At 52.9% G+C, this 25,261-nt stretch overlaps 14 protein-coding genes across 14 annotated transcripts; 6 read left to right on the top strand and 8 right to left on the bottom strand.

The window, feature by feature from the left end:
* Window positions 1-183: 183 nt before the first annotated feature.
* BO86DRAFT_439974 (aldolase) lies at window positions 184-2,057 on the top strand (the record flags this gene model as incomplete). Its single annotated transcript, XM_025676191.1, has 2 exons — window positions 184-617; window positions 680-2,057. 2 exons carry the CDS (start codon window positions 184-186, stop codon window positions 2,055-2,057), a joined length of 1,812 nt encoding a protein of 603 aa, XP_025523691.1.
* A 281-nt stretch (window positions 2,058-2,338) lies between these two features.
* Window positions 2,339-3,638, bottom strand: BO86DRAFT_412865 (uncharacterized protein; the record flags this gene model as incomplete). Its single annotated transcript, XM_025674691.1, has 3 exons — window positions 2,339-3,024; window positions 3,095-3,440; window positions 3,508-3,638. 3 exons carry the CDS (start codon window positions 3,636-3,638, stop codon window positions 2,674-2,676), a joined length of 828 nt encoding a protein of 275 aa, XP_025523690.1. The 3' UTR covers window positions 2,339-2,673.
* Window positions 3,639-4,381: 743 nt separating this feature from the next.
* On the top strand, window positions 4,382-4,998 carry BO86DRAFT_206181 (uncharacterized protein). Its single transcript, XM_025666785.1, has 2 exons — window positions 4,382-4,666; window positions 4,742-4,998. The coding sequence occupies exons 1-2, from the start codon at window positions 4,509-4,511 to the stop codon at window positions 4,947-4,949; spliced, it is 366 nt and encodes a 121-aa protein (XP_025523689.1). The 5' UTR covers window positions 4,382-4,508; the 3' UTR covers window positions 4,950-4,998.
* A 676-nt stretch (window positions 4,999-5,674) lies between these two features.
* On the top strand, window positions 5,675-7,306 carry BO86DRAFT_439971 (RraA family protein). Its single transcript, XM_025676190.1, has one exon. It carries the CDS (start codon window positions 5,793-5,795, stop codon window positions 7,188-7,190), a length of 1,398 nt encoding a protein of 465 aa, XP_025523688.1. The 5' UTR covers window positions 5,675-5,792; the 3' UTR covers window positions 7,191-7,306.
* A 313-nt stretch (window positions 7,307-7,619) lies between these two features.
* On the bottom strand, window positions 7,620-8,557 carry BO86DRAFT_439967 (HpcH/HpaI aldolase family protein; the record flags this gene model as incomplete). The annotated part of the gene is made up of 4 exons (XM_025676189.1): window positions 7,620-7,882; window positions 7,937-8,172; window positions 8,225-8,376; window positions 8,426-8,557. 4 exons carry the CDS (start codon window positions 8,555-8,557, stop codon window positions 7,620-7,622), a joined length of 783 nt encoding a protein of 260 aa, XP_025523687.1.
* A 298-nt stretch (window positions 8,558-8,855) lies between these two features.
* On the top strand, window positions 8,856-9,697 carry BO86DRAFT_439965 (alpha/beta fold hydrolase; the record flags this gene model as incomplete). The annotated part of the gene is made up of 1 exon (XM_025676188.1): window positions 8,856-9,697. Exon 1 carries the CDS (start codon window positions 8,888-8,890, stop codon window positions 9,695-9,697), a length of 810 nt encoding a protein of 269 aa, XP_025523686.1. The 5' UTR covers window positions 8,856-8,887.
* A 337-nt stretch (window positions 9,698-10,034) lies between these two features.
* On the bottom strand, window positions 10,035-11,507 carry BO86DRAFT_322301 (uncharacterized protein; the record flags this gene model as incomplete). The annotated part of the gene is made up of 3 exons (XM_025668383.1): window positions 10,035-10,209; window positions 10,263-11,010; window positions 11,075-11,507. 3 exons carry the CDS (start codon window positions 11,505-11,507, stop codon window positions 10,035-10,037), a joined length of 1,356 nt encoding a protein of 451 aa, XP_025523685.1.
* A 737-nt stretch (window positions 11,508-12,244) lies between these two features.
* BO86DRAFT_439955 (GFA family protein) lies at window positions 12,245-12,859 on the bottom strand (the record flags this gene model as incomplete). Its single annotated transcript, XM_025676187.1, has 2 exons — window positions 12,703-12,859; window positions 12,245-12,640 (listed from the first exon to the last, which is right to left on the bottom strand). Exons 1-2 carry the CDS (start codon window positions 12,820-12,822, stop codon window positions 12,245-12,247), a joined length of 516 nt encoding a protein of 171 aa, XP_025523684.1. The 5' UTR covers window positions 12,823-12,859.
* A 390-nt stretch (window positions 12,860-13,249) lies between these two features.
* BO86DRAFT_346633 (DUF1593 domain-containing protein) lies at window positions 13,250-14,863 on the bottom strand. The gene has a single exon (XM_025669254.1). It carries the CDS (start codon window positions 14,789-14,791, stop codon window positions 13,355-13,357), a length of 1,437 nt encoding a protein of 478 aa, XP_025523683.1. The 5' UTR covers window positions 14,792-14,863; the 3' UTR covers window positions 13,250-13,354.
* Window positions 14,864-16,333: 1,470 nt separating this feature from the next.
* BO86DRAFT_403418 (uncharacterized protein) lies at window positions 16,334-17,367 on the bottom strand (the record flags this gene model as incomplete). Its single annotated transcript, XM_025673938.1, has 2 exons — window positions 16,334-17,238; window positions 17,307-17,367. 2 exons carry the CDS (start codon window positions 17,365-17,367, stop codon window positions 16,334-16,336), a joined length of 966 nt encoding a protein of 321 aa, XP_025523682.1.
* Window positions 17,368-19,508: 2,141 nt separating this feature from the next.
* Window positions 19,509-19,898, top strand: BO86DRAFT_403417 (uncharacterized protein; the record flags this gene model as incomplete). Its single annotated transcript, XM_025673937.1, has 1 exon — window positions 19,509-19,898. One exon carries the CDS (start codon window positions 19,509-19,511, stop codon window positions 19,896-19,898), a length of 390 nt encoding a protein of 129 aa, XP_025523681.1.
* A 590-nt stretch (window positions 19,899-20,488) lies between these two features.
* On the top strand, window positions 20,489-21,086 carry BO86DRAFT_439948 (uncharacterized protein; the record flags this gene model as incomplete). The annotated part of the gene is made up of 1 exon (XM_025676186.1): window positions 20,489-21,086. The coding sequence occupies exon 1, from the start codon at window positions 20,634-20,636 to the stop codon at window positions 21,084-21,086; it is 453 nt and encodes a 150-aa protein (XP_025523680.1). The 5' UTR covers window positions 20,489-20,633.
* Window positions 21,087-21,739: 653 nt separating this feature from the next.
* Window positions 21,740-23,085, bottom strand: BO86DRAFT_439946 (uncharacterized protein). Its single transcript, XM_025676185.1, has one exon. The coding sequence runs from the start codon at window positions 22,939-22,941 to the stop codon at window positions 21,919-21,921; it is 1,023 nt and encodes a 340-aa protein (XP_025523679.1). The 5' UTR covers window positions 22,942-23,085; the 3' UTR covers window positions 21,740-21,918.
* Window positions 23,086-23,425: 340 nt separating this feature from the next.
* On the bottom strand, window positions 23,426-23,693 carry BO86DRAFT_403414 (uncharacterized protein; the record flags this gene model as incomplete). Its single annotated transcript, XM_025673936.1, has 2 exons — window positions 23,426-23,605; window positions 23,664-23,693. 2 exons carry the CDS (start codon window positions 23,691-23,693, stop codon window positions 23,426-23,428), a joined length of 210 nt encoding a protein of 69 aa, XP_025523678.1.
* Window positions 23,694-25,261: the final 1,568 nt, after the last annotated feature.

Raw genomic sequence — 25,261 nt, 5'->3', positions numbered from 1 at the left:
TTCTGATCCCAACCGCCTCGGTCCGCCAGTCCGTGAGTAGAAGACACCCAGCGGTCCGGGGACGACCAGTCCACACATATTTTGTACCCTGGCCTTCCAGTGTGCATATACCTAGATGCACAGAGCAGAAAACAACCCGACTGAGAAGTATCGCCCGAAATAAATTCACTGCACTCAAAAAACATGCCCTCCTCATCAGTCCGTATTGTGGAAGTCGGTCCTCGCGACGGCCTCCAAAACATCACCACGCAAATTCCTACCCCCATCAAACTTGAGTTAATCCATCATCTCCACCAAACCGGTCTCAAGACGATCGAGCTGACCTCCCTCGTCTCCCCGCGCCGGATTCCCCAGCTCGCAGACTGCCGGGATCTCCTTCAACACCCTTCCATCCGGGCATTAGCCCACGACAGCCCTGACCTCCGGCTCCCGGTGCTAGTCCCGAACCTTAAGGGTCTGAAGATCGCCCAGTCCCTCGACGTGAAAGAAATCGCGGTGTTCGTCAGCGCGACGGAGGGGTTCAGCCGGGCGAATATCAATTGTTCGGTGGAGGTCGGCCTTGCAAGGGCGCGGGAGGTGGTCGGGCGGGCTGTGCAAGATGGGTTGGCTGTGCGAGGGTATGTTGAATCCCCACCTACCTCACTTCGATGAAGGTCAGCAAGGCTGATAATGGTGCTAGGTACGTCTCCTGCATCTTCTCTGATCCCTACGACGGACCCACCCCGCCCGACGCGGTGCTCCGCTGCGTGCAAGCCCTCCTCCAAGAGGGATGCTACGAGGTCAGCCTGGGCGACACCCTCGGAGTGGGATCCCCTGCAAAGGTCCGCCGTCTCCTTCACTATCTCACCGAAGCCGGTGGTATCCCCGTCGGTGCCTTGGCCGGCCACTTCCACGACACCTACGGCCAGGCTGTGGTCAACATATGGGAGGCGTATACCTGCGGCGTGCGCGTCTTCGATAGCAGCGTCGCGGGGCTGGGCGGGTGTCCGTTCGCGCCCGGAGCCAAGGGCAATGCCGCTACCGAGGATGTGGTGTATATGTTCCAGGAAGCCGGGGTCGAGACGGGCGTTGATCTGGCCCGGTTGGTCGAGACGGGGATCTGGATTGCGAAGCAGCTACCCGGCGGAGAAAACGGGAGTCGGGCTGGAGTTGCGCTGGCGGGTAAGACTGCTGCCAAGTCGCCTACAGACTCTCGGCCGCCCTTGACGGCTTTACGGTGGACTCTGGCTATTGACGCTGAGGGAATGCGGCTGTTTCGCTGCGGGGGTAATCTAAAGATCGTGCTGAACCGTCCGCGGAATGGGAATGCGTTGACCGCTAAGATGATTGCGGAGCTGCACTCACTTATAGATACCGCGAGTTCGGATCCAGCGGTGTCGAGGCTTGTTATCACCGGCACGGGGCGGTTCTTCTGTACGGGGATGGATTTGGGGAAGAGTAGCCCGGTTGCACAAGGAAAGGAGAGCAGCGAGGCGCAGTTCGCCAGGCTGACAGAGCTGTTCGAGGTCATTGATCGGTGCCCAAAGGTGACGATCGCGTGTCTGAATGGGCCAGCGTTTGGCGGGGGTGTTGGACTGGCGTTCGCGTGTGATCTTCGTCTCTGCACCAAGGCCGCTACGGTCACGCTGAGCGAGGGCAAACTGGGTCTTTGTCCTGCGACGATCTCCAAGTATGTCATCCGAGAGTGGGGGACAGCCTTCGCGCGTGAGGCCATGCTCTCGGCTCGTCCGGTCAAGCCCGACCAGCTGCATTCGCTGGGCCTCGTCGCCGAGGTCGCAGAGAATCCCGGGGATCTAGACAAGGAGCTGGACGCCTTGCTGGTGCGCCTGCGCCACGTCTCGCCCCATGCGTCGCGCATGTCGAAGGAGTTGGTCAGGCTCGCCTGGAAGCACGCCGGCAAGGACGAACAGGCGTCGGGGATCAAGGCACTCTTCCATGAGATGATGCAACCCGATGGCGATGGTGCCCATGGAGTGCGTGAGTTCCAGTCCGGTCGGCCGGTGGATTGGGATGCGTATACCCAAAAGACGAAAACGACTCCTGAGGCCAAATTGTGAGCTGCTGTGGAGTTGAAGTGGACAAGAGGGGAAAGCATCCACCCGAGCTACTGGACTGTTCCCAGATCACAAACTCCATCTGTCTTTATCCGATTCTTTTATAAGCGGGGATGTTCTTACCCATAACCACACTCCACCCTGCATTGCGGTCCAGAGTAATTAATTCCGACTGCTATCCGCAACTACACCACCCAGAATGGAGCTGTGGGTAGCAAGCCCCTAGTAGCCGTAAGCCCGAATCCAGCAAGTGGCGGGAAGCCTCTATCCAAGGAAAATGCGTGCTTAGATGAACATGGTCCCACCACTAAATGGCACCTTAGGTAATGCTTGGGCAGATAATCCGATGCCAGTCTTCTTGCCAGAGGCGAGGGCAGAGTTGGTGAGGAGAATCGGGTCATATGCACCAGTTTCTCGGCAGATAAAGGCCCCGGGCGAGAATCATAGTACAGTCTGACCACGCTCAATCTGTTAATCAATTGTTAACCATCCCATTTTGGCTTGGGTCTCTTATTTAAGCAAGAATCACAGAGGATTTTACGGCTGCTATGGCTCGTATACATTAATTATTTGACTATTCTGATCATCAAGCATCTTATTAGTGTTGACGTCGGTTCAGCTATGATGTGTCGGAGATCCGTGTCTGCTTGCATGGTGCATCCTCTTCTGCATCGTGCGGCCGTTTCTGACCTCTTGGAGTCTTACCGTCCATGTCTGGCACCGAACTGTCGGGTATCGAACTGGTTCCATCAAGTGGCGAGAATGCAGGCGTCTGGAGCTCTGCCATCATCCTTTCAGGGAAGGTATCGTAAGGCTGGTATGGTACCTTCTTGCGTCTAACGGTGGGCCAATTCATAGGACGATCTGCCTCTTTCGGATTCTTGAACCCATCTAGAAGCTCCGTTGTAATGTCAGCCTCGTAGAGGACTATCTTCTCTTTATCTGCTACTTCCGTCACGAGAAGACGAGACTGTACCTAATCAACCTAGAGTCCAAGATAACGAAGACTTGGAGAGCAAGCAAGCAAACCGAGAACATACAGTAAAAGTAGCCGGGCTTGACTCAACTCGCCGCTGCTCCTCAGACTGCGCGAGGGCTAGGAGGGGACACACGAAATACGCGTCCTCCGTCCATTCTTCCGGAGTTATCTGTTGCATGCGCTTCCGGCATAATGTGCCACCAGGCCGGTTTCTCTCTCCCCTCGGACCTGGACGAGCTTCGAATAGCTTTCGACGTGCTCCATGGATGGAGTTGTACTGCAGATAACCGACAGGGGTAGGTGTCCGGCTTTCTGTGGGGTCAATGGCTCTTTCGTGGTAAATAAACATGACATAGTTTGCCAGACGGCACACACGTCGACCTCGGAAATAGAACGGGCTACCTTTGCTGCCGGGTCGCAGGGTCTGTGAAGTCTGTCGAAAATCCACGGGTCCATCATAGCTAGCTTTTGTACCTGAGTCCTGCGAAGAGGCGCGTGTCATTCACTAGGATGTTGAAAAGTGCGCAGCGCTTGTTAATGACGTTCCAGTTCTTCGCAAGGTTCTCAACATCGGTCCCCTGGTTGGAACGTTGAGCCGAAATCATGCCGGAATTGTGGTTTGGTGGATTATAGGAAGGGGTGGTCGCGACATCTTGAAAGCGACACTCGACCAGGTCGAGATGGCGTGAAGTCTATTGTAGAGGATTGACCAAATAGAAAGTGTGGTATCGGATAAGCTCAGAGAAGGAAGGTGACCTAGAGGTGGCCGCCATCACAAGAATGGTGGCATTGATGATGGAGTGTATGTTGTTGAAGATGCTTTGCAAACTGACTGACGCGATCGCCGCGGCGTTGACGGAAGAAATTCTGACAGCTCTGACCGCCCGGTCAGCCGCCACAAACATCACCGCACCCGCCACAGTGACTGCAACTTGTCACTTGAGCCAGTGGGGCACAATTCAGGCACCGGGCACCGACACCTTGAGCGGGGCTGGCCCCTCTTTTTAACCCCACTGCTCCCATTGCAGTCTTGATCATGATCAATCAGTACACTAGATCTGACATGTCTAGAATATTGTTATCATGGCTCCTCCTTCGTATTTTCAGAGTGTGGTGACGGAGTATGCCTTCAATGCCCGTTTCGAAGTGAGAATGGACAAATCTTTTCAGACTTAGACGAAGTATCCGCCAGTTTTTGGAGCCGAAGCCATTTGCTGGCATGTCGTGTAGTGCAACGGTAGCCACAGCGCAATGTTCTCCCCGTTCTGTTGCCTCATGTTAAATCATCTGACATACAGTCTCCGTCAGACGAGATTAAGGCATTCCTGCAGGGTCCTAACTCAGCACCCAACAGTCGTCGAATTCCGGGATGCAAAGACACGACTCGCAATCCTAACAAAAGGAGAGACCGTCAGATAATCGCCATTGACGACGGCGGGCTTTGCTTACGGCAGCAGAAACAAGATGGCGGTTTCATGCTTACACATAATCATGTCGCTATCCTGGAAGCGAAGCCACAGTTTCAGTGCCTACAGGACAGCCGGTCTATTCTTTCGGATGAAAGCTTTGCGCAAATGGTTTGCGAGGCACTCGCTGCCAGACTATCTTATCCTAGTATCGCTTTACAGCAAAGGTAGGCCTGTCATTTCCAAAGCCTTGTTGGTACTACTCCAATCGCTCAGCCAGCTGATTCTGAGACTATGGAAAGCGTCATTATAATCAATGCTACTCAACACTATATATGCTTTCTTCAGGTGGATCTGCGTGACGAGTATGTGGACGATCTGGAAAGTCCTTCACCAGAGCACATGTTATACATTAGTTCTACTCCCTGGTTTGATTTGGATCGAAGAAATGGTAGAGAATCCGTTCTCGCCAATCTGTGTGGGATCATGCGTCGAGCAAAGTCGGTATAAGGGTTGCAAGCAAGCCATAATCTCGTGCTTTGACCGGTGCTGAGATGCGGTCTTTGTCCCGAGGTATCGACGAGATCAATGTTCAACGGCAGACAAGCTAGGTAAAACAAGACCCCGGCTTGAACTCCATATAGTGGTACATCACGGACTCGAAAATGACGCTCCCAAATGCACATCCCGGAATAGGCTTTTCACTCTCTGCGATTAAGTATTGATCGCCTGATGGCGTAGGCATGCGCAGAATATCCGCATCTATTGCACAGGAATCGCTTGTAATCTTTTCGCCGTTCATGGAAGACGATCAGGACTCAACTTACTGATTTGAAGATGCAAAGTTGAAGAACTGAGGAGGTCGGAGGGGTTGGGTAGAAGGGAAGAGGATCGCAGGTTCACGGTGTCTGTTGCAAACAAGGCACAATGAAAGGCACCTCACCGCAGAGTCACTTGAGTCGGCTTTCAGTGCTACTTTCCTCAGTGTATCCAGCATAAGCCGCGGTCTAGTCGTGAGGATGTTAGGCACTTTCAGCCACCGGATCACTTCATGCCTGATGTCATAACATTACCCGAAAACTTGTTGGTCTATAGTATCTCATGTACATCCTGCACCAGGATTACCGATCGGCGGGAGCAGAAATCCGCCCGTTGTGGCGACCGACCGTCCCGTCGGCCAACTGTCGATTCCCCGATAGTACCAGTAGCAATGTATAAGACCTTCCAAGTTCCTCTCCAACTTCATATTAGAGTTGCCCTGAACTAACCCATTGGCATCTTTTGGTCACATTTTCTAATCATCATAGTTCTGCTATTCTTGAACCCCCACCCTTCCCACTCGCAGCCGACACAATGAGCGGAATCAGCATTCTTAATCGCCTGGCAGCACTAGACAGCAACACAGTTTCCGACGCATTAGACTTTCTCAACCTCAAGGGGGCGACGTTTGGCTTACGACCCCTTTGGGAGTGCCCGAAAATTGTTGGACGTGCCAGCACTGTCCAAGTTGGCCCCAAGACCGACGCGAAGCCGACCACACATCTGCTCACTCCCGTCATCGACGCCGTTACCACTGATGACCGCGTCCTGGTCATCGCAGGCGGGACTGACGGCATATCCTGCTGGGGCGACATTGTCGCCAACGCCTCAAAGCAGAAGCGCATCCGCGGAACCATCATCGATGGGATGAGTCGCGATATCGACGGCAGCCGCGACGTGGGCTACCCCGTGTACGGTCGAGGAGTGACGATGATTAGCGCCCGCAATCGGCTGGTGCAGGTGGCGTCGGGGACCGCCTTACAGGTACGCGGGGTCACTGTTCATCAAGATGATTATGTGATTGCCGACAACTGTGGAACGGTATTTGTGCCAGCTGCGCGCATTGACGAGGTTGTCGATCTGGCCGAGCGCATCGATCGTCGCCAGGCCCGCATGGTGGAGGCCGTTCGTGCCGGCCACCCTGTCTCGGAGGTGATGCACGATTCGCAGTTCGAAGCCATTCGACAGAGTGAGAGTGCTCCAACCCTGCAGCAGAATTCAGCGCCAGAAGCCGTACCACCCAAGCACAATCCGAAGTCTGCCATCCCAGAAGACAAAGAGCTTGTGGCTCTCTTCGCCGACTCTGATACCCCGGCGGTGTCAGATGCATTGGATAAACTGGGCCTTGCGGGCCAGGCATTCGACATCATGCCTCTTGCCAATTATACCAGAGTCACCGTCGGACCAGCCTTCACCGTCCGGTATGTGCCTGCCAGCGATCCACCCGGTAGTGTGGGAGACTTTGTGGATGATGTGGCCGAGGGGGATATTGTCGTCATTGACAACGGCGGTCGCACGGATTGTACAGTCTGGGGAGATATCATGACACAGTACGCCGGCCTGCGAGGCATTGCCGGAACCGTGATCGACGGGGTATGTCGAGATGTGAACCGTGCGATTAGCGATGATTACCCGCTCTTCACGGCTGGTCGGTGGATGCGAACGGGCAAGGACCGCGTGCAGGTCGGGGGCGTGAACGAGTCCGTCGGTATCGGGAAGGTCCGCGTTAACCCGCGAGATATCGTGGTCGCCGATGCAAACGGCGTGGTCATTGTGCCCCGCGCTCGGGCGCGTGAGGTGGCCGAAGTCGCACGCCAGATTGAGAAGAGCGAGGAAGGAATTCGAGAGATGATTGCCGGCGGTGCCACTATCGCCGAGGCACGAAAGAAGCTGGGTTACCATACATTGCAGCGGCATGGAAAGGATGAGTGAGGGAAATGATTGAAGGTTGCGTACTTGCTCTTTGCTCTCTTTCTTCACACTCGACAGGTAGAGGAAGTATTGTGGTAGTGGTGAATTATTCCCGCTTTCACTTGATAGCCAACTCCCTAGGCAATGTCACACTCTTCATTGTAATTGACTTGTGTTACGAATCTTGAATCCTTGATGAACCAAACACCTATTCCACTCTCAAATAGTAGTGTCGTGTGGAAGGCCCAGGTGGTAGAAACTATATTTTCTCATACTGAGAGAGGACATTGAACGACAGCATTGCTACATCTTGAGCCTTGAGTGTTATATCAAATTTCAAAGGATACATATATCTGCGCAATCTACTCTGCTAGGAAAGATGACACAACCCGAAAAGCAACACCCAAAAACAAGAATCCAAAGTATTGTCGTTCCTCTTGTCTGTGTCTATTATGATCTTGCCACCTGCAACTCACTGGTATACCAGTTCTGCATTGCGCGAATATCATAGCTCAACGCCACCGTATCATACACCTTGAGATGCTCTTTACATAAAGCCCCGTTGTTGGACAATCGACTGACCCATTTCCCATGCCTCCGGGCCGCCGCCACGATTTTCTCAATCGCCTCGACAAACTCGGGCTCATTACCTTTAGCAGGGACATAGCCCAAGACCGATAGTGCCAGGTCATTAGGGCCGATGAAGATCATATCTTGAACATGCAATCAACAAACTGTCTAGAAGATGCGTCGGGCTAAGGACTCACCAACGCCCGGCACAGCACAGATGGCATCCACATTCTCCACTCCCAACTTGGTCTCGATCTGAACGCAGGTAATGAGTGTGTCATTCGCAGTCTTAATGTATGTCGGCAGGTCGTTGCCGTGGGCAATCGCGGGAAATGCGGACCCCTGCCCTCGAAGCCCCTGAGGCGGGAACTTCGCATGTGCAACAACCGCCTGCGCTTCGTCAGCGGTGTTGATCATGGGCACGACGATGCCACTGTGTATTGCATCAGCATACCTCTCACGGGTAAGGTGAGCTAGATGCTTACTGCGCGCCTGCATCAAGAGCTCGTTTGATGAGGTCCGGATGGGTCATTCGGAGCCGGACCAGCGGCGAAACGCCCATGGCGGCGATGGCAGCCGTTGCGCTGTGCATGCCGTCGTCGCTGATGTTACCGTGCTCACAGTCAATGATGATTCCCTAGATTTATCAGTGGAGAGCCTCGTGTCCACAAGGTTATGGGACTGACATCGACACCGGTATGGGCTACGATCTGTGCTGTGCGGAAGGATGGAAGCCCTAAGAAGGTCATCACCGGCTTCGCGCCGGCTCGGAGAGCATTGAGCAATCGTAATTGCGGATTGAAGAGTGATGTCGCCATTATTAACAGAGAGGCTGCTGAAAGAACAAACTAACTCAGAGCCTCGATTCAAACATCGGGGAAAGGAAGATATAATACACCCATACACTGAATTAACCATGATGGTTATCTCAGCATGGTCGGGTAAATGCACCGATCCCGATGGGCGGCAATGCCGAGGCCGGCAAGACGACTTTTGGCCGAACCCATCAATTGACCCTGCATGTGGCGGACCGAAACCTAATAATTGCCCCTGCATCTGGGGCCAGGCAATAAAGGCTCTACATCCGCCAGCAAGGAACTCAGCAATCTACATACTCATACATCCACTTCTCACAACCCACCCTCACCATGCCACTCACGTACGAGACAATCCCCCTCCAAGTGCAAGGCGTGAGCCTTAACATCGCCACCATCCACAACAACCTAATCCCCGGGAAACCCCCCATCCTTTTCCTCCACGGCTTCGGATCATGCAAAGAAGACCTCGCCGACATCGCGATCCGCCCCGCTTTCCAGCAATATGGCTACATTGCCTTTGACGCACCGGGCTGCGGGCACACCACCAGCACGAACCTCTCCGCGACCGATATCCCCTTCCTAGTCGCCACCGCCGAAGCGGTGCTCGCACACTACCAGTTCGAGCAATTCCACCTGATGGGCCACTCAATGGGCGGCCTGACCGCCCTCCTCCTGGCCCATCACCACCCCACCCGCGTTCTAAGCTTCGTGGACATCAAAGGCAACCTCGCCCCCGAAGATTGCTTCCTAAGCCGACAAATCTTCCTCTTCCCGGCCGACGACCCCGAAGCCTTCCTGGATGCATTCATCGCGCGCACCGCGACCGCAAACTCCCACGGTAGTGCCTTGTACGCCAGCACCATTCGCGCGAGGGTGCGCGCCGGCGCGGTGCGCGCGATCTTCGAGTCCATGGTCCAGTTATCCGACTCAGGCAGTCTACTGGAAACGTTCTTGGGGTTGCCGTGTCCGAAGATGTTCATGTTCGGGGAGGAGAACGCCGGGTTGTCGTACTTACCCCGGCTGGAGAAGGAGGGGGTCGAGCTGGCGCTCATCCCGGAGAGTGGGCATTTCCCCATGTATTCCAACCCCGTGGAGATGTTTCGGCGGATGGCTGCATTCTTAGGGAGGAGTGGAGTATAGTCAAAGCATAGTAGCATAATATAGACATAATATAGACCAGTATTGCATCAAGCTTGATTTGTGGTCGTAAATCTCATATTGGTAAGATATGTAAAATCCCCAGCTGCCTGCATAAGACTGCAGCTAACACCGAACCAAGATAATATTATCCAATGAAAGAAAGGATAGAAGAAACAGAAATGGTGGTAAAGATAAATTGAATTCCGTTCCATGAATCCACCACAAATCACTCCACGCTAAACGATGCCAGATTGTTGAAAAAGGGGTATCTCATGCTAAAATATTAAATACTATATATTCGGGTTGGACTTTGTTGAAAATCCATGGGGTTGCCATTTTAGGCTTCGGAGTCGTCCGCGTTCTTGGCCTGGACATCCTCGACGGTGACCTGCACCTCGTGGCTGTGTTCCAGGCCAGACAGGACGATCCAAGTGGGGATGACGCACAGCAGGGTGACGCCGAAGTTGAGGCCAATGCTGGCGAAGTGGTTGACGTTGCCTTCGGTTTGCATACTGGTTTGGTCAGTTTCTTTGTCTATTCCAGAAGAACAGGGGAGGGGACATACGCCCAGGCAACGGTCTGTCCCAATGCTTCGAATCCGCGCAGGATTCCGCAGTGGTAGGACAGAGAAGAGATGTCGGTACTATACTGACCGACCAGCCAGTAGAGGAATTGCTGGAAGGCCTGACCGCCAAACTGCCAGAAGAAGACCAAGGCGTAGGATTTGCCGAACCCGCCGGTGAACCAGTCAAAGGTGGGGGCCTCCGGGGCATTGTAGAACTGGCTTTGCAAGACGCAGGCCCAGATCCAGGTACCAGTGAGGACAGTAATAATAGACAGGAAGCCGATCTTGGCACGGGTCTTGATGTGGATGGACTGGCGATCGAGGAGAGCGGCGATCATGAACGAGGAGGCGATACCGGCGAAGTTGGTGAAGAAGGAGGAGAAGGCGCGGGAGCGGACGGTGAAGTAATCGGTCAACCACGTGCTGGAGAAGGCGTTGTAGAAGTAACTGATGAAGAAGGCGGGGAGCAACATGAGCACGCGCCGCGTCCAGATCAGGCTCACCGCCGCCTTGAACTCGGCCGCCCACGACTCCTGCTTGTGCACCACCACCAACGTCCGGTCCTTCCGCTGCACCTTCTCCGCGGGGCTCAGGCACAGGGCAATCGGGAAGCCCAGACACATGATCACAATGAACACGATGTACGTGCCGGCACTGATGGTGCCCTTGGACGAGGTCTGCGCGTTGAGGCCCAGACTGATGGCACCACCGACAATCGGACCAGCGGCTTTGGCAGTTTGCCAGATGGCTGTTGAGCTGTTAGTATTCACAACTACAAGATGTTACGGTCATTAGAATGAGCATTGACATACCCAGGTAGAATGCACGGTCCGCCGGACTGGGATAGCCGATGATGATGGCCGCCTCGGCCGCCCAGAAGAAACCGGCAGAGATACCACACAGGGCACTGCCAAAGAGCATGAACCAGGTGGTAGGCGCATAGTTGTTGGTGTAGAGACCAGCACCATAGATGGGATAACCAATAGCTCCCAAGACCAAACCGAAGCGCAGACCGATGCGGTTGTTGATGGCACCGGCGGCCACACAGACGATGGCGAACAATCCATAGACCAGGGCGTTGGCCGCCGAGACAGCGTAGGGCTCAGCAGCTCCACCAGCGCCAAGGTTGTTCATGGCATCCCACATACCAGGCGCCGTGAAGGAAACACCGCTGGCGATGGCAATCTGGAAAGGGATCGAGCGATAGATGGACTTGACCCCGGAAAACCGAGACACGCGCGGCATGTCGACGGCTTGCGGCGCTTCCTGGGCGTCCACCTCGTGGTTGGCAGGTGCTGAGGCCATTGCTACTCTGAGACAGGTACACGACACACGACACACAAGAGGCAAAAACTTTCAAGAAATGTCAAGGGGAGAAGAAAGTCTGCAAGGCAAGGTGGTCGGTCTATAAAAGAAATTTTTGTTTTACCTAACGAAGCGGGTGAGTCAATTGCGTGATTGGTGTCGCGCCCTGCGTAATGGGGTTGCCAAGACGCTGGACGCTTCTATTCCGTTTCTCTTGGCTAATCGTTTGCTGATAATCTTGATAATCCAGTCCCCAACCCTAACCCTCGTGGCAAATGCCAGTGAATCAACCGCACGAGGGCAGGATCATCTTCCCTGTCAGACGAACCTACAGCAGTGACTTGACATGATCCAACCGGCAGTTGATGCCATCTATGCAACGCTAATCATGTCGAGCAGTAGTCTACTCAACCGTCCTCGATCAACTAGTCCGTGATCGGCAGTTCGCCTCGCCGGGTGGACTTGCCACTCTTTGCCCGCCAAAGTGCGGTGGAGTTGAGAATTCTCTGCGTCCGCCACGCAGCCAGCCAATCGGGCGAAGCAGCCGCCAGCCGAGCCAAATCCCGCCCGCCATTCCTGAAGAACTTTGATAAGAACCCGAGACGGGGACTGTCGGTGTTATCACCACGTGCCATACTGTGCATAGATTACTGTACTGTACTATACATGCACTCTCTTTAATGCAATCCATCGGCCACAAACTGCTCCACCCCAGCGGTGGGAGGCTTCCACGCCACGCGGTCCTTGGTAAACAACTCCACCGTCGGCCGCAGCTTCGTTTCATGCAAAGAAAAATCGTCCACCGTCCCAACCCGTAGCGCACTCATGCCCGGATAAGCCGCACTGACGCGATACATGAGCGATCCGCACGTGGAACAGAAGTGGTTGGTCACCGTCGTGTCGCTTCCGGGGGATTTAGGCTGCGTGTAGGTCTTTAGGACCGTTTGTCCGCGCAGGTGTTTCAGATGGGTGTCGTGGACGATGAAGCCGGTCGAGTGCATCGAGGCCGTGATTTTATGGCAGTCGGTGCAGTTGCAGATGAAGGATACCACGAAGCCGGGACCGTGGGTTGGCTACGGGTTTAGAAGCTTTTTCAGTAGATTTTCTTGAGCAAAGACATTGGTGTGAAGCTTACAAAAGACAATTGCACCGCGCCGCAGAAGCAGGTTGCGGTTGCTTCGTTCTCGGTGGACCACCCATCGCTTCTGACAATTGGGAAGTGCGGTTTGGCTTCGCCAGTAATTGGTGCGCTCATTGATTCTTGAAACGTATTTGTGTCTCGGAACTGATCGCCTGTGAGTAATTCGAATCGCTGCTGGACGTGCCCAAAACACTTTCAAGCTTCACCCATGGTCTATGTATACCCCGCAGCTCAGCACGGATTACCAAAAACTCCTTCATTCACCTGCGTTGGAGCCGCATGACAAGACACAGTGGTCACCACTCGACTGTATTTCTAAGCATTATCATTATATCAAAGCATATTATACCAGACGACAGCTTTTCATCCTGATTGAGGGGATGAACAGTCTACACAGATCAGCTGAGATGATGACTGGGGAAGGGGCCAAAAGGCGGAGATAGGAGATAACCGATAAGCAGATAAGCGATAAGTGATAAGCAATAAATCCTCCCGTCGTTACTTCCCCTCCTCTCCTCTCTTCATCTCCCCCACCGTTATGAATGACAACCTCCATCCTTTTCTACCCGATCATGCTCGACGAGTCGACAGTAGGGAGTATGCTGCATTATCAGTATTATTATATGCCTTTAAGCAAGCAAACCAGCTATACAACCTGGATGAATACGCGCCCGTAGCGAGTCAGTGGAAACTGCCCGTCATCCGTCCCCTCGAAGATGATTGAGACGGTCTCGCCATTCCGCGCATCGGCGGGGATCTCCACCTCCGCCCAATCGTCTCCCACGTCCGTCACGGTGACATTGCCCGGGTAAGTGCCTTCCTCGAAAAACTGCCACCAAGTAGTGGTGACATTGTTGGAATCAGGATCGCTCACATTTCCGACAAGGATGACCGTCGTTCCGGCCTGTGCCTCGACTGTCGTTCCGTTCAGAATCGTCACGGACGGGGGGTGGTTGGCACTGCTGTACTTCGGGGTCAGGGACCACTGCATGCGCGCCGCAAAGTCGTTCTGCACCGCCCCTGCCCATCGGTCGGTGGTGTAGTCGTCAACCTCGTCGCCCGCCTTGTTCTTCTCGCTCGACACCATGACCCACAGATTGGGAGAGGTGGAATTCTGGTAGCTGCGACCGCCCCATCCGCCGAGACTCGGGTTTGCCGGATCCTGCAGTCCCGTCGTCAACAAGGGATTAAACACCACATTGTCTCCCTCGGACAAGAAGGCGTATGGCTCCAGGGCTTTACAAAATGCCGATTGGTTTGCAGTGGCTGGGCTCCCGAAAATGTCCTGGGCATCGCCGGCCATGGACTGGCCATCGATCCACGAGCGGTAAAGCCTTCCGAGCGGTCCGGTCTGAATGTGCGCTTTCATCCAATTTCCCGTGAAGTACAGGTTATCGCCAGTGGAGCGTCCGCGTGTGTTACCCTGGCCTTTGTTGCAGTTGTAGCCCCAGGTGGTGTATCCAGGTTCCAGCTGCTCGACGCGGATCTGCGGCCAGTGGAGAGAGATATAATCCGCATACGTCTCGTCCTGGAACCCACTGGCCAGGATAACAGTTTTGTTAACGACTGCAGCCCGAGTCTCATTCCACTGCGACCCGCCCGAGTATTCATCCTCGATCGACTTCAGCGCGCGGGCGATGGTGTTGGTACCACCCCAGGCCTGCAAGTACAGCGTACGTGGGTCATCATCGAGGATAAGGGATCGGATGAGGTCCGAGCCCTCGGTGTCAAGCTCCATCTCGCCTTCGAAGTTGATGTTGCCGATTTTGATCAGCGATGCGAGCTCATCGGGGGTCGGGTAGGAGGGATCATGGTTGTTCAAATTCGGCCATATCTCAGCATAGGCAGGGAGGACTTTGTCCTGTAGGGTGCGTGTGCCGGTCCAGCGCCACGCCCACTGCGGGCTGTTGTACTCACGATCGGGCAAGAAGAATTTGGTTCCATTGCCGTCACCGGACCAATGGTACCGGCTGGAGCTGTAGATGATTGCTTGGGTGTCGAGCTCGTTGGTGTAGAGGAGGTATCGGATCAGGGAGGCCAAGTCGTCCTGCTCGAGGTCGGTGGTGACCACGGTTCGGAGCATTGAGGATCGGTTGGCACCGCATACTGTAGCAGGAAGCGCTGTGGCCAGCAGGCCGAGTGAAAGTAGCCGGCGAACAGACAGTTGCATTCTGACTTCTGATTGTCATGAACACAAGATGGTCTACTATCCCATTTCCGTAGGAAAGTTCAAGGCTTAAATATTTGCGTTCAGAGTACATGATGCCATCATCGTAGAATTTCTTCAGGAAATGCGGAGATCCGTACCCCGCAATTGAAGATGGGATATTGTGGGGAGGACTATGTGGGAACGATGCCCTGGCTTCAAATCAGGAAAGGAGTGGCTACGGCTGACCATTTTGTCTGAAAACTTGTTTTCCACCCGCGCGGTTGGATTGCCCCGATTGACTCAGGGACGGGGCTTAAAATTGCCGCTTTGGCCTTGCCCACGTATGTGTTAGAGGTGCTCATATAGAACGATTATCTTCCATTTCTAGAATTTTTACCAAATATTACAATGTTACTCAAGTTTTAGAGTAAGTATTGTCTCCGATGCGGGAAGACTCTACTGACTATTGCCCATAATCTAGAATATCGAGATTTTAAACTATAATACCAAGCAATGTAAACCAGTCTACCAAGCACCTGTCTTAAGTAGGTAGACAAGAGGCACCTAATGCCTTAACAAGCACCTGGCTTAGTAAATAAGGCCTCCAGGCTTTCCAGGCACCTCCCTAAGTAAGCAAGTAAGCAAGACCCCGTTTTCCAGGTATCTTCCTCAGTACGAAAGTAAGCAGCAAGTTCTTTTTCTAGATAACTTAAGTGAACACGACCTTTCTAGATACTTTTCTGAAAAAGAAGAGTCTTTTCAGGGATATCTCCATACCTGAACTAAATCACACTCTTCGAACAGTATCTTGGTCCTGAGTCGTCACTTATCTATAGATTTTCATCTGTTTCTACCTATTCGAACTGCTTTTGTATACTTGTAGCAGTTTACATAGTCAAACCAAGAGACTTTGATGGAAGGAAGTTTAGTGGCCCAGGTTCGCATGACCACCCCTGGGTGCTCGCACACATTATGATTAGCCTATTCTTGCTAACTGCCATGTGTGGGGATGTCTTTGAACTTCCATGTTAGGGCAGTGTGGCTGTCCTCAGGGCTGCTGCAGATGCAGACTGCAATCGGTCGCCGAAACCGGTGTGGGTATGGATTTAGACTAGCACAACCAGGTCGAACAAGTTCCAACAGTAACATTGAGCCATCATTTCGTGTTTGAGCTGTCTAGTATGAGCAAGAAAGTGTATATTTCAGATCAATACAAGCGCGAAAGCTGTGTGTGCATAGTTTCTAACATTGGAGACACAGACTATCTCTTTTGCTAAGATTGAATCCAAGCACAATGCAAGGATTATCATCCGAATCAAGGTACTCCCAAAGCTCAATTGAGGATTATGTTTCGTTCTTCTTGTTGTGATTTGTTCCTTTGGCTATACCCGACTCTTCCAATCACATCTTTGCAGGCATCGATCATATCAATTGCTGCATTGCAGTTCATCTATCCCTTCTCCCTTTGTACAATACTCAAACTGCCAATGCCAGCCTCACTCCAAATTCCCGTCTTCCCCACCCCATTTGAACCGGAGACCGTTTCCTCACACGCACCTCCACCTTCTTCAACCTTCGTCTCTCACCCGATAAACTCGACACGCTCAACTCTGAATCCGACCCCGAGCCTATTGTCAAGACAGACCCCAACCGCCTCGTATCTCCGACCGCCCTTTCCAAACACACTCGCTTCACGAACCCGACAACCTGCCGCGTACTCTCCGCATCCCTTGGCACAAAGTGCCCTCCGAAGAACCACCTGACCTCCGGCGCGACGAAAGCCTCCAACAACTCGCGACTCTCCTCCGCCGTGATCATCGTATCAAACACCCCGATCGCGTGGAACGACGGCGTCGACAGCGCCGGCGTGTACAGAATGCTATAATACTCCATCGTGCCGCGGAACCCGCAGAAATTTAACACAAATTCAAGCGGTTGTTGGCCTGACAGCGATTGCAGAAATGTGTCAACGGGAAGATTCTGTGTCTGAATGGCCTGCAACCGCTGCGGATCGGCAGCGGCCTCGCACATCGCCGCGAGCATCACGGCCAGCGCGGCGCCCTGCGAGAAGCCTATGATCGCGTGAATGGGCTTCCCGTCTAGAAAATTAGAGAGGTAGTGGACTGTGTCGTTGAGGAAGATGTAACGGCTTGTGTCATCAAGGTTGAGCCACCAGGCTAGTCGCGTTGCGTTTGTGGGGTGGGATGTAGATGTGGTGGTGAAGGAGGTGGAGTTGGTGTCCAGGTCGATGGGTCCGTCGGGGAAGAGGTATTCAATACCTCCGGGGTATCTTGCTTGGAGGATAGGAGTGAGAGTCTGGGTGAGTTCTTGGAGGAGAGGGCGGGTTTTGATGCGGAGGCTCTGGGCTGTTTGAGCGTAGCCTGGTTGTTTTCTGGTTAGCTCTTGATTACCAGATCGAGATGATGGTGGTGATGAGGTTGAAACGTACCATGGAGCATGAGAATGCGGAACTTTGCATTCTCTGGAGGGCAATTCGATGATGCCGCCATTCTGTCAAATGAGCTGAGGTTGTCTGAGTATGATGATTGTAATGGTAATGAATAATTGTGTTGTCGATTGCAGAGTGCAAGGCTATAGCTTCCAGTTGCCTCGTCTTGTTTGCCAGAATGCTATGTACACTTTCTTGCTCTAATATCAAGCTTAATGTGGCTGACACCCGGCTCTTATAGCTGCGACTCTACGAACAAAAACAAAACCACAAAATCGAATATCGTAAAAAGTGTATGATCCACCAAGCCTCATTCCGAAGCTGAACTCTTACTCAAGCTCCTCGTGCGCTGCCACTGGCGTTCCTACCTAGCTCGACGCCTCTCAGCCACATCCACCTCAGCTTGGATCATAATTCCCTAGCGTCGAAGCTACAACCCGCGAGATCCGAAGGAAATCGAGGACAGTGACTGCTTCCATCAAATATACCAGCGGAGAAACATATGAACCTGAATCCTAACGTCACAACACACATTTGGCAAAACGAAAACAGTAAAAGTAAGTAAGCTCTGATGAACAATTTCGAACGAACACGGGTTCATGAACCGAACCTTGAATAGGTTTGTACAGCACTAACGTGTACCTAGTAAGCTTGAGGCTACACATAGAAAGGGAAAACGCCCGGTGGAGCCTTCTCGGGTACTCGACCAATCACCCGGAGAGAAGGGCCGCTACATTGACTCGCTTGCGAAATTTTCTTCCATCAGTAACGTAAATACCCACCTAATACTGATTGACACTAATGTGGCCTTGTTAGTATAGCTTGTTGCGGCCCAATCAATTTGTCTGTTATGCTGGAAATGCGAGTCAAGGCCGGCGTCATCCAATGATCCAACAGTAAACTGAAGGTACCGACGTGCTGGGAGTGGGACATGCTTCGGTTGGTCCGAACTCGGCCCTGACAGCCGGAGATGCCGGATAACTCATGCGAGCGGTCCACTTATGCTATGCGTTAGTGGAAGGCTAGGAAGTGGCTCAGCATGACTGTGGCTGATGCTACACAGGCATGAGTTCAGCTAGCACTCAGGGCAAAAAATGTTTGACTCACCCTCCTATGACGACAATTGACCTCATCGCAGGGCTTGCTCCACGGATATCGGGGGTGTGGCTGAGTCCATGGAGAATAAGACAGTGTCGTTAAATCCTTTCGCAGGTCAGTGGTGCTGATTCTGGTGCTCTACCAACCTGCGCGTTGACCACGGGACAACTTGCTCACGGTTATACAAACTTCTATGGTTCGAGATCTTGCTTTGTCCATGTGTTATGGTTTGTATCTTGCAGAACCCAAATACATACGACCACAGGGTGTGGAAAACAGGGCTTCCCGTCCGCTCAGCCGTACTTAAGCCACACGCCGGGAGGTTAGTAGTTGGGTGGGTGACCACCAGCGAATCCCTTCTGTTGTATGTTTTTTGCATCATGCTTGACTTGTTGATTCAAGTATGTAGCTGGCTGTCACTTTTCTTCCAGACCGTGACTCGATTCTTTTACGTGCCTTACAATTGATTCGATACTGAAATGCCTCCGAATCTGTATTTTGGAGGAAGACGTGCTTGTGCCGGTGATAAGGTGAAGAATCTTCTTTATACTCAGTCAGCATTAACTACCAAAGGGGAGATCTTTGATCCAGGTTCTGCTACCACCCACAAGGCCCCTTGTAAGCTCTTGTTATCAACCGTTGTCCAGTCAAAAGCGTTCCCCTTGTACTTTCGACAGCCACAGACATAGGTACTATTCTGACATCGACATTCATTGTCATCACACCTTTATCACCTACTACTCTCCGTACAAAGGTCCTTTCAGCCCCCGCAGGTGCACAGTCAGCGGACTTTGTTGCGCCCTTCCCACCAACCAAGACAGACAACCAAGCCAAATCATCAAGACAGAGCAGGAGTGCACAAGAACAACCAAAAGCACAAAAGCACATCCAGCAAGACTTGCCCGCGCGCAGCCCGTCGCTGGATAGATGCTTTATTCCATACTTCTTGATATCTGGTCATTATGGCAGGTCATGCTGCACCGAAAATCTATAAGTAACGCCCACTGCCCTCACCATGACATGTTCCTTCCCTCATCAACAGCCCTAACCTGCCAGTGCCCCCCTTCTCCCAGGACAACTTTCAACAATCCTGATCCTAACATCATGTCCGCAACGTCAACACTACTGCTGCCCGACGGGCGAGTGCCCGTCAAGCGGATTCCGGATGATTGTGAGTGGGAGGCGGCGCTGCCGGCCTTCAACGATCTGTGGCAGGAGATGCGGGAGGCCTGCCCGGAGCTGGTGGAGGTACCCATGGGCGGGCTGATGGTCCGCGGGCACTACGCGCGCTTCGTCTACGGCGCCCCCGAGGGCGAGCCGGCCCGCTTCCTGGGGCGCGACAAGCTTGATTTCGACCTCTCGCGGCCCGAGGATTGTGATAAGTTCATTGACCGGGCCGACGTCTTGAAAGAGTCCATCTGGGCCGAGGGCGATTGGTGGGAGCATACCCTGGAAGTGTTGCAGAGGGTGGTACTGGAAGTACGCGGCTATTAGTTGATTTGCCTTCACCTGTCTCCTTCTTCTCCTCTTTCCCTTTCGATTCTTTCGGCACCCTGTGTCGTGTGTAACGGGGGGAAAAGAAGTAATATGGGGAAGAAGTAATACGGGAAAAGGGGAGGGAAAAACAGGCAGCCATTATAGTTAAACGAAGTACTTATCGTATTATCTTGACCCATTTTCTTAGCCAGTAATATTTTCAAGTACAGATCAATCAATGTTCTTCTTACAATGAAAGCCTAGTGAATTACCAACAGTCATCAGCAGTAATACCATCTCTCTAGGTATAGGTAGGAGATTGTACTCTTTATTTCGTGAGAAAGAGGCTAATATAATCATCAGGCCTGCCCAGCTACTACCCAGCGGGCCGGAGGAGGACCGAGACAATCCTCGAGGCGGTCTAACATAAAATTACCTCTGCTAGTGTATAGTCATCTGTGTTTGTTGCGCCCTGTGTACAGTACAGTACATCAAGAATAGAGGAACATGCCAAAGAAGTGAGGATAACAAAGATCCACTCGAACAAAGCAAAGAATAAAGAAGCCGAGGGAATCTTCGCCCATATTCGCGACATCCAAAGGGTCCGTCCTTGATCCAATACTGTACAAATAACCGATAAATAGAGCTGAACGCCCGCTACCACCATCGTTGCCACTTCCATCCCTACCACCACCCCATTTGCTTTTGCTATCTTCCGCCCGGGGATAGATACCTTTCAACCATTCATCCGTCATGTCAGACGAGCACACCTTCCCCGAGAACGACCCCGTATCTGCTGACGACGGCCCTGAGCTACTGGACAGCTGGCGGCTTGACATCCAGCGGTTGGCGGTTGACAAGGACTGGGAAGAAGCGCGCCAGGGCATAGACGACTGGTGGGGGATGATGCGTCAGGGTCGGCCCGGAAACCCCTGGGCGGCCCTGGGTGGGGTATTCGTCCGCGGGGGCCGCGCGCGCTTCGTCTTCGCCAGTGGCGCGGGCAAGCCGGCCCTCTTCAAGGTTTTCATAGAGCGCAACCACCAGCTCGACTTGGACGGCCAGCTCGAGTTCGACTTTGCGCTCCCCGAGGATCGGGAAAAGTACAAGGTGGCGGTCGATGTCATGATTTGCTTGCTCGGGGGGTTCGACGACTCGTGGACGTCCCACCGGGAGGCGTTGCTTGCCCTGCCATTCGAGGAGTTTTAGCTGGCTCGGCCTTTCCTTTCTGTACGGTTCTATCTCCTCGAGTCACTCAGCACTATGCTGTGAGTGTTCCGGAAGAATGAAGTATCCAGAATCAGAGAAGAAAAAAAAGAAAGGTTGCCGCCGCCGTAGCTATCAATAATTTATACTGTTTACCATCTTGACACTTTCTTTTACCGAGTAATGCTTTATAATATGCCCTCTATTTCAAGACTCTTCGTACACTGAAAGTCAGGTGATTATGCTGAGAGATACTGTACTCAGTGCTATGTGTGTAGCCAGGAGAATAGTACTTCGAAGTGCCTGAGAACGAAATCGGAATGATGATCAGGAACTATGTACCCAAGTCCTCAATGGACTATAGATGGCGCTTTACAAAGTCCTTGCCGAAAGCAACACAAAGGCAGGCTGCCCCTTCGAACGACGACAACGGAGGTCGGCCCGCACCAATTATACTATCTGGCGGGTAAGGGTCGGGAAGTGGTGACTCTCGCGGCTGAAGAAGGGTCGAGACGCTCCTCAAGACGGTGACTAATTAATTCTGCTCACCACTTCAAGGTGCCATTTTATAGACAATCATTGTATTGAGCGTGACCCTGGCAGCTTGTCTGGCTTTTTTCAAGTCCAGCTGAGTACGATAGGAAGCGCCAACGTAATTATGATCATATCTTTGATATCATAAGACCTGAGCCTAACAGGGTACTCTATGGATATACTTAAGAGAAACTGCTCTACTATTACAATACTCTCCCCTGCATGATTACAAGTCAACAGACGCTGGAATATTACTAGAGCCGTTCAACCTTCAAAAATCCGTCGATAAGGATCAGGCTCATCAACATGCGACGGTGAAAGTCGCGGTAACGGTCGCGTAGACGGTGGAGGTCAGCACGTCCACATCTGTTTCTGTCGCCGCGATCGCGGTGCTGCCACCGTAAAGGGCAGTGGACGTGAGGCTCGGGACTGCAGCGGAGCTGGACGGCGCACTAGATAATGCGGTCGAGAGCTGATGAGCCGGGGTTGACTGGCTTGGCGCCACGCGAACGGAGGATGATGCGGATGAGGCTTGCACAGGGATGCTGGACGATGGCCGCACCGCTGCCGATGATGGACGAACAGAGGGGACGATGGTGACTGCGCTGCTGCTGCTCTGCACCGGAACGGAGGTGAAGAGAACCGGGGATGAGGCAGCTGGGCTGCTAGAAGAAGTTGTAGCAACAACAGGCGTAGAGGACGACGCTGAAGCGACGGAGGGCGTCGGAGTGGGAGTCGGCGTTGAAGTCTGGGCAGTCGAAGTTGGGCAGTTGACCACGGTAGGACCAGTGAAAGTGATGTCGTCAAAATTGACCTCCGAGCTGCTCGAGAAGCTGCCGGCCGTGCAGGTGAAGTCCACCATCAATTTGTGAGTCGTACTGGTCGCGGTCCACTGGCCAGTAACCTGGGTCCAGGCACTGCTTGCCGACGTGAGCTGCCCGGTGGCCGCCACATTGCTGCTCTCCGCAGAGTCGATGTAGACATTCAGTGAACAGGTTCCTGTGCCTACCGACAAGAGTTGCCAGTACAGGCTGATCGTATATGTACTCCCCACGGCCAGATCGGTCAGGGTCTGGGAGAGGCCGTTGGAGGCCAGATCGCCATTAATGGCGATGACATAGCTGCCATCGGGGGCTGACGAAGTCCGGTAGGTGTCGTAAACGCTGCCTGCCGCTCCTGTCGCGACGGTCCAGTCGGTGGTGCCGTCCTCGAAGGAAGGATTCTGGACAGCCTGCTGGGCGCTGGTGGTGCAGGCTCCCGTGCCGACCGCGGCGGCGGTGGTTGCGAGCAGAGCCAGCAATGCGCTCCGGAGGATTGTCTTCATTCTGATAATGCGACAAGAACACAATCAAGTAAGAAGTGACAAGGTTATTCAGGAGGATCAGGAGAAGGAGAGGTCAGCGAGACAAAGAGCGTAGTACTGGTCGACGAAGGATCAGGAGAGGTCAAACGAGCGACTTAATCCGGACGTTCCCTACAGCTGTTGGAGTGAGAGGAAGACAAAACCCATCAGAGATAGGAATCAGACAAGAGACAGGCCCCTTTTTGAAGGAAATTCTACTACCGTCGATAGAAATTCCCCGAGTTGCAGTCGATACGAGCACCGGCTAAAACAGGCGATCGATCGGCTCGGAGGAGTCTTATTGGTTGAAGGGCATACGGCCGACGGGAGATCCACAATTCAGCTGTCGTTAAGAGTTTAAGAGTTTTTAAGCCTTTGCGAAAAGATCGATGGGGCGAAGGCCGGATTGAAAAGGTGGAGAGAGAATAAACTGGGCGAAAGACCTGGAAATGACAAGGACAGCTTCCTACTCAGACATCATAGCATATAACGGAATCCCCGTCCCACTTGCCTCGAACTCCCCCCGCGGATTGAACTCGCCCACCCCCACCTGAATCTCCTCGACGACCCGGAAGCCCAAATGCGCATAAACATCAAGACTGTGCTCGTCCACCGCTTCCAGCCACGCCGGCACCGCCGGCACCGCCTATGTCATGCCTGTCTATTACCTTGAAGGAGATTCGCAGGCGGAACATGTGTCATACCAAACAAAACTCATTCTTTGGTTCGGACATGATTTTGTTTGTTCTTTGTGAGTTGGTCCAAAGATTCACTTGAACATTGTGGCATATCTTGGCATATTGTATGATGCCTGTAGTAACAAAGAAACCGGAGTTGAGTGCGAGTCTTCAGCTAGTGATTCTCGAACCAGTGGAACTGATATATGTATACTAAGACTGAACACAATGGACAAAGCTGCATACTGACGTTTCCGCAAGCTGGATACCAAGCACTAAAGTACACTGACCTATATTAGCATACACAACAACGACTATCATTGCGGTAGGCCCGGAGCTGGACTCACAGAGACTAGGTAGAGCATCCGGCTGTGAAGGAGAAACAGTCATACAACATATTGCCCGGGATGAGGATCTTCTCTCATACCGGACCTGTGATTGTTCCTCCACTCTGTCCTTCCGCTCATCGATTCTCCGCCAATCTCTCGGTAGTGCGCGAGTCGGATGTTATTCCACCTGGAAGAAGATAAGACCTCGATCAACGTATGAACACAAGTATATGAGCCTAGTGCCTAGCTGAGAAGACCAGCTGGGGAGACATGAAGACCCTATGGCAATTTTGTTCAGCAATGACTGTGAAGACGCAGCCATGGCGACAAGCCTCGACCAACAGACATGACAGTAACACTAGAAGACGATTTGACCCATGCCTCGCGCGACAATCACGATGGCTTACAGTACGGCGCAAGTGTATCTGCACGAAGCGAGTATGTCTGCATTTCTGTCACCTGTATCCCGAAGGTCGCTCGGGGGTCTCAAGCGCAGAGAAACCAACTGCTTCTCAGATGATTGCCGTTGTTTTACCCACTATGTTCACATTTATTATTCCTCCACTCGTTCCTACATATGCCCTGGCATGGTTTCTTCCCGAATTCATGAGACTGTGGGAAGGCCGAGGATTACCCAGCAATAAACATCCATCAGCATGGCTCTGTTCAAGCAAGGGTCTGAACAGGCGAGGACATGCTCAGTCTGGAACTGCTGACAATCATGCTGGATTACACGGCTTCATGGAGAGGCTGGGGTAACACTGCATGAGATGTAACAAGACTTCAAAAGAGAGCTTCCGCTCCAGATTCAGTTACTGTCATCTCAGCCCTCCACCATGAGGAGACATCGACAATCTCCGTCTAGAGACTCGAAAGTTCGTGTCTGGTAGTGGCAAGTCTGGGAAGCAAAGTTAAAGCTGAGAGACTCTTCCCTTGGGAGTCCAAGCTCACGAGCGAGGAGTGAGGAGAGGGAGGGTGAGTCGGCAGGTGGACTGCTAGTAGATGGGTGGAGCTCGCTTGTCAGTGGTATGAGACGTGAGGCTGGCTCCCCAGGGGCTTTCGCACTTTGCCTTTCAGCCTCTCCTCACCCTCTCCCTTTTCCTACGCAACCTTCTCCTCCTCACCCTCCTCCTCCGCCGCATCATCATCATTATCATCATCATCATTATCCTCCTCTTCCTCCTCCTCCCCCTCATCACCACCACCACCATGGCCCCTCGCGCCTCCGCCATTCCCCCTCATCTTGGCGCCAGCGGCGGTGACGGCAGCAGCAACAACAGCAGCAACAGCAACGGC

Source organism: Aspergillus japonicus (assembly GCF_003184785.1).
Source record: "Aspergillus japonicus CBS 114.51 unplaced genomic scaffold BO86scaffold_68, whole genome shotgun sequence".
Taxonomy (NCBI): Eukaryota; Fungi; Ascomycota; class Eurotiomycetes; order Eurotiales; family Aspergillaceae; genus Aspergillus; species Aspergillus japonicus.
Note: the sequence above shows the minus strand (reverse complement) of the source record. Positions and strands in the feature narration are given on the sequence as shown.

Bases quoted from the DNA above. Each gene is read 5' to 3' on its own strand.
- BO86DRAFT_439971 (XM_025676190.1), top strand. From the start codon at position 5,793: ATGAGCGGAATCAGCATTCTTAATCGCCTGGCAGCACTAGACAGCAAC.
- BO86DRAFT_439946 (XM_025676185.1), bottom strand. From the start codon at position 22,941: ATGAAGACAATCCTCCGGAGCGCATTGCTGGCTCTGCTCGCAACCACC.
- BO86DRAFT_206181 (XM_025666785.1), top strand. From the start codon at position 4,509: ATGCTTACACATAATCATGTCGCTATCCTGGAAGCGAAGCCACAGTTT. The intron at 4,667-4,741 runs GTAGGCCTGTCA...GACTATGGAAAG, and splicing joins AGTATCGCTTTACAGCAAAG to CGTCATTATAATCAATGCTA.
- BO86DRAFT_346633 (XM_025669254.1), bottom strand. From the start codon at position 14,791: ATGCTCCGAACCGTGGTCACCACCGACCTCGAGCAGGACGACTTGGCC.